Below are 6,000 nucleotides of genomic sequence, written 5' to 3'. Positions count from 1 at the left end.
GGTCAATTTGAATAAATCTATTAAGGTTGAAGGGTAAATTTGTTATTGTATCTTATATATAAACACCAAAATGGAAGGACTGTTTTGCTCACTAATTTAACGATTTTTTTAAATAAAAAAGACAAAATACAATTTAACTCCAAATATAAGGCTTTTTTCCAAAATTTTCCCTTTTTCAATGACTTTTCTTCCATACAAAATTAGACACTATAATTAAGAATAGCCGCTATACTAAGTTGATAAGGTCATTCTCTTTTGCTTTTTCTCTTCTTCAGAAAGCTCCCAGAAAAAAAGAAACTGAAGGAAGATATCAGCCGTTCCCCCTTTTTTTTTTTTTTGAAAATCGAGATGTCAAACCCGAATATTTCAGAAACGATTCCGTTTTTACCGGAGATCGATGATAATAACGACGAAGATGGGAGGTGGTGGAAGAATGTTTTGGATTTGGAAGAGGCGAAGAAACAAGTTTTGTTTTCACTTCCAATGATTGTGACGAATGTTGTGTATTTTTCCATAACTTTGGTGTCTGTCATGTTTGCCGGTCACCTTGGGGAGCTTCAGCTTGCTGGTGCCACTCTTGCTAATTCTTGGGCCACCGTCACTGGCTTTGCTTTCATGGTTAGTTTTCACTATTTTATCATTATTCTTTAGGATAACTTACGTAGCGACTTAACTATGGTTTTTTTCTTTTTTGTCGTTCAACAATGAAATGTTATGAAATAGTCATTTAATTATTAGTATTTTTTTATCCTTAAACTATAATAAGTTACAAAAATAATCATTCAACTATTCAATTTTGTCTTTTTTTGTCATACAACTATATTAAATTTTGAGGTGTTTTTATTTTTACGTTACTCAGTTAGTGACCAAAAAAGACAAAATTGTAAAAAGAGAAAAAACTTATAATTTGATGACCATTTTATAACTTTTCATAGTTGATTGTCAAAAAAGAATAAAAAATCATAGTTGGGTGACATTTATTGTAGTTTACCCTTTTTTTAATCTTTCATGTTCATTTTACAATTCATATTTAGAGTTTATGATTCTCTTTTCCAACAATGTTGCCTTTAAGATTTGAACCCGCATTCTCTCATTAAGAGTGCAATCTATATTATCATAACACCTAACTCTTATTGATTATTTTGTCATAAAGTTAATATACTATTTGGTACCTATATTTTACTTCAATGTTCAATTTGGTGCCTAATACTTGCGTTTTTCATTGTCCCATACAAATACTTAAGTTTGACTTCAATATTCAATTTAGTACTTGAGTTTTTCTTTTGTCCCGATTAAGTACCTATATTTTTTTTTTACTATAACACGCTTGCCAAATATTTATTGGATTACATGTTGTTTAGTCGAGGTATCAAATTAAACATTGAAATCAAACTTAGATACTGAATTGAGACAAAAGTACCTCATATGCCAAATGGAACATTGAAATTAAATATAGGTACCAAATGGTGTATTAACCCTTTTATCATAACTTCAACATTTTTTTTTTTTGTGGATTTACTTGTTTCTCCAATTTGTTTGTTAGACAGGATTAAGTGGAGCACTGGAAACACTTTGTGGTCAAGGATTTGGTGCCAAATTTTACAGAATATTGGGAATTTACCTCCAATCTTCATGCATAATTTCCTGTTCTTTCGCCATTCTAATATCAATCTTATGGTTCTTCACCGAGCCCATATTGATCTTCCTTCAACAAGACGCCGAAATCTCGAAAACGGCGGCGATTTACATCAAATACCTCATCCCAGGCTTATTTGCTTACGGGTTGGTACAAAACATACTGAGATTCCTTCAGTCGCAAAGTATTTTAATGCCTCTGGTGTGGTTTTCGGTTCTGCCATTGGGACTTCATTTGGCCATCGTTTACGCATTGGTTAATTGGACGGATCTGGGTTTCAAAGGAGCTCCATTGGCAGCTTCAATTTCGCTGTGGATTTCACTTGTTTTGTTATCGTCTTATGTGGTTTTGGCCCAGAGATTTGAGGAAACATGGCCGGGATTGTCGTCGGAATCGTTTCGTTTGGTCTTCGCGAACCTGAAACTCGCCATCCCCTCTGCGGCAATGGTTTGGTGAGTTCATTTTTTTCCGGATTTAAATAGCCGTAGTAAAACAAGTTACATTTAGGCTTATCAGTTGGGTCTAACTAATTTTAAGTTAATTTTTCCAAATTAAATTATAAAATTTTGAAGAGTCATTGTATTATTTTATAATTTTTCATTTTCTAAAGGACTAAACTTCTAAATTTATTATTTTTGGGCTAAAGACTTTAAATCTAATCATTTTGAGCTGGGTTAATTCTCAAAATTATACATTAACTTTAATTTAGTACAATTATACGTGTGAAATTTTAATTGTGGTCTAAATATATACTTGAAAATTTAATTTTGATTTAATCATACACATTTTAAAAAATAAATTTATTTATTTATTTTTATATTGAATAAATATAATTATTTATGCATGCAATATATAAACATAAAATGATGTTATATTAATAATAGTGTTAATAGTTTACAAAAATTGGATGAAATCAAAATTTTATATATAAATTTGCATAAAATTAAAGTTCATATATATAATTGCACATTAAACTACAGTTCACGTATAATTTTAACACATATCTCTTTTGAGTTTAGGTCAAAAGTAAGCATTTGATTATTTTGATCGGTTTAATTGATTTTTTCTAATTTAACTGACTTAATTGGTCTGAATATAAAATAACCGAACCGATCGACTAAGATATCATTAACCGATTTAATGAAATTGACTCAGATGTCATTAATTGGGTTAATTAAATTAAGTCAGTTGTCAGGTTGGAATAGGTTAGATAATTGGATTTTGAGTTTGGGTAATATAAATTATATCATATATTACAAATATATTTAAAATAATAAATAAATAAATATAAGTCAGTTGAGTTGATCGATTCGATTATAAATTTTAGTAATCAGTACTCCACTGTCCAAATTGACATAACTAAATTAATTAAAATTAATTAAATTATCAATTAAGTCGATTAAATCAATCATAATTGAATAATACTCTTTCCTAATTCGAGTTATTTGGATTTTCTAGTCAAATTTTAAGTTGGAACAAGTAGAATTAAGTTCTTTTGAATTCAAATAATCTAAATTAGAGTTATTTTCATTTTAGATTTTCGGATTTGAATTCAACTTTTAAAAATAATGATGCTAACTAAATTAAAATTTAAATAATTTTTTAAAATTGTTTTGAGCAGTTTGGAATATTGGGCATTCGAGCTTCTGGTACTATTAGCAGGATTGATGCCTAATTCAGAAGTAACTACTTCCTTGATTGCCATGTGGTATGCTCGCCTTCCACTTGGAGGCGAAGTCAGAAAATTGTTGTCTTCCACTAGAGGCGAAGACAGAAAATTGTTGTGAGGGTTGAAATAAAATTTTAATTTTTAATAGTTTATATCTTTATAATTTTTAAAAAATTAAATTAAATTTTCATTATTTTAAGAAGGCTAAAGTACAATTTTACTTTTACTAATTTAAAATTTTTAAATTTTTAAAAGGCCAAAACAACAATTTTTTATTTTAGGGGCAGCCCTGCCAATCCCTAGATTCGTCTCTTGCTTCTACTTTTGTACTTTTCACTGGATCCATTTAAAAGATTTAAAAATTAATGGGATTTGAGTAAAATATTTTTGTTTCAGTGTGAATACAGAATCAATTGCTTACATGATTACTTACGGACTTAGTGCTGCAGCAAGGTGAGTTCAATTTTATTATTATCTTAATTAATTTACGGATTTTAAGCTAATTTAATTGCAACAGCACTAGGGTTTCGAATGAATTGGGAGCTGAGAATCCGAGGAAGGCAAAGACCGCCATGGCTGTGTCACTCAAGCTTTCAATCCTTCTGGCTCTAATAGTGGTTGTTGCATTAGCATTTGGGCATAACATATGGGCTGCTTTCTTCACCAACACTGCTTCCATTATTAACCAATTTGCTTCAATCACACCCTTCCTTTTAATCTCCATTTCTATCGATTCTTTTCAAGGCATCTTATCAGGTAATTTCCCAAATATATATATATATTGAAGAAATGGAAGGATTAAAATGAAATGAATAAAATGTTGCAGGGGTGGCTAGAGGAAGCGGATGGCAGGTGTTGGCTGTGTGGGCCAACTTGGCGACCTTTTATTTAATTGGAATGCCAGTTGCCGGGCTTCTTGCTTTTAAGTTTAAGCTTTATGCTAAGGTGAGTGCCTCAGCCAGATATCAGTTTGACTGCTCTAATTAATTTATTCCATTTAATTAAATAAATTATTTAAAAATATAATTTTTTCATAAGTCCTCTGGTTAAATAATTTTGTTCTTAATTATTCACATTTTAATGTAATTTAACCTTTTTTTTATATATTATATATATTTTTTCATCAGGGTTTGTGGATAGGGTTGATATGTGGACTTTCATGCCAAGCTGGTGCCCTCCTGCTTATTACTTTGTATAGAAAATGGACTAAAATTGAGCTTTCCTAACAAATTAATAATCAACCATAGTTAAATTTTACTTAATCTTCATACTTTATGGGTATTTATTTGTCGAGACTTATTTAAAATAGTGATTAAAATTTTTATTTGAGATTTATATAATACGGGTTTGTTGGTAAATGATATCAACATAAATAAGGGAGAGGAGGATTTTTTATTGAAGAAACAGATAAGAAGATCATAGAGTGGAGTGTCTAGAATGTCGTTATCTTAAAAGGGGCCTTTAAAAATATATATAAGGGAAGTTTTTTTAGTCGAATTTTGAACCGAATTATGATATATTTTATTATAATTATACGACAATATTCAAATTTTGTTATGTTTTTTTTCCCTAATGTTGAGTATCGTTTTAATGACAAAATGACTAGAAATGATAATTGGATATTTACAATTTTTTTAAATAAATTCTCTTCAATTACCTAAATAAGTTTTCTTATGTGTTTATTATCTATTTATTATTAATTAAAATTGATTAAAATATTTTTTAATATTATCTACACCTATAAAATTCCTTCCACAAGGATTTGGGTGGGTGAAGTTAATTTGATTCGGGTAAATTTAAAATTCGAACATCTTATAAATATTTTATTTAAGGTTTAAAGTGTAAAAAGTTCTCAAACTTTTTTAAAAAATGCAATTAAGTTTTTGGTTTTTTTTCACTTAATTGGATATCTAAACTGTCAAAATAAATTAAAAAAATTAGTTAACTTTAACAATTGACCATTAAAGTTGGCTGCCCTTAATTTTTTTCCAGTTAAAGTCATCAAATTTACAACTATGGCGTAACATGTGGCAAAAAATGATAAAAAATAAAAATCAATAAAAGTTATAAAAATTATTAAATTTTAATAAAAATAATAAATATTTAAAATTTATTAAAAATAGAAGAATATTATAAAAATAGTAAAAAAATTATAAAAAAATTTATAATTTTTATAAAAATCATAAAAGATAGAAAAATATAAAAAAATTATAAAATTTTTTAAAGTTGTAACGAAATTATAAAAAATGTAAAGAAATATAAAATTCGTAAAAAGAAATATAAAAATTATCGTACCACAAGAAATATTTTATAATTTTTTTATAGCTTTTATCTATTTTCATTTTTTTATCATTTTTCATCACATGTCACGTTGCGACACATGATGTCTTTAACTAAAAAACCTAGAGGTCATTAACTTCCACGGTTGATAGTTAAAGTTAATGTTCAAAGAGCCTTTTTAGTGCATTTTATAATTTTATAATAATTTTTATAAAATTTTACAATTTTTTTTATAATTTTAATATTTTATTAAAATTTAATATTTTTTATCACTTTTATTATTTTTTATAATTTTTTTGCCAGATGTCACGCTGTGATTGTGACACAATGTCGTTTTAACTTACAAAAATTAGAAACAAAAAACTTTAATGGTTAATACTTTTTTGGTGTATTTTGCCAATTCAAGTATTCAATT

General features: G+C 27.7%; 1 protein-coding gene across 7 annotated transcripts; it reads left to right on the top strand.

Moving 5' to 3' along the window:
• The first annotated feature begins 230 nt into the window (after positions 1-230).
• On the top strand, positions 231-4,640 carry LOC107948673 (protein DETOXIFICATION 18). 7 transcript variants are annotated; one of them, XM_041110827.1, is made up of 7 exons: positions 233-618; positions 1,544-2,088; positions 3,258-3,344; positions 3,702-3,758; positions 3,829-4,061; positions 4,132-4,250; positions 4,433-4,640. In XM_041110827.1, exons 1-7 carry the CDS (start codon positions 349-351, stop codon positions 4,529-4,531), a joined length of 1,410 nt encoding a protein of 469 aa, XP_040966761.1. In that variant the 5' UTR covers positions 233-348; the 3' UTR covers positions 4,532-4,640. The 7 variants fall into 7 exon arrangements, with proteins under 7 accessions (XP_040966763.1, XP_040966762.1, XP_040966761.1 ...); XM_016883297.2 differs by having other exon boundaries at positions 3,823-4,061; XM_041110826.1 differs by having other exon boundaries at positions 3,258-3,419.
• The last annotated feature ends 1,360 nt before the right edge of the window (positions 4,641-6,000 follow it).

Source organism: Gossypium hirsutum, chromosome A04 (assembly GCF_007990345.1).
Source record: "Gossypium hirsutum isolate 1008001.06 chromosome A04, Gossypium_hirsutum_v2.1, whole genome shotgun sequence".
NCBI lineage: Eukaryota > Viridiplantae > Streptophyta > Magnoliopsida > Malvales > Malvaceae > Gossypium > Gossypium hirsutum.
The sequence above is the reverse complement of the archived record's forward strand: the minus strand, read 5'-3'. Positions and strand labels throughout refer to the sequence as shown.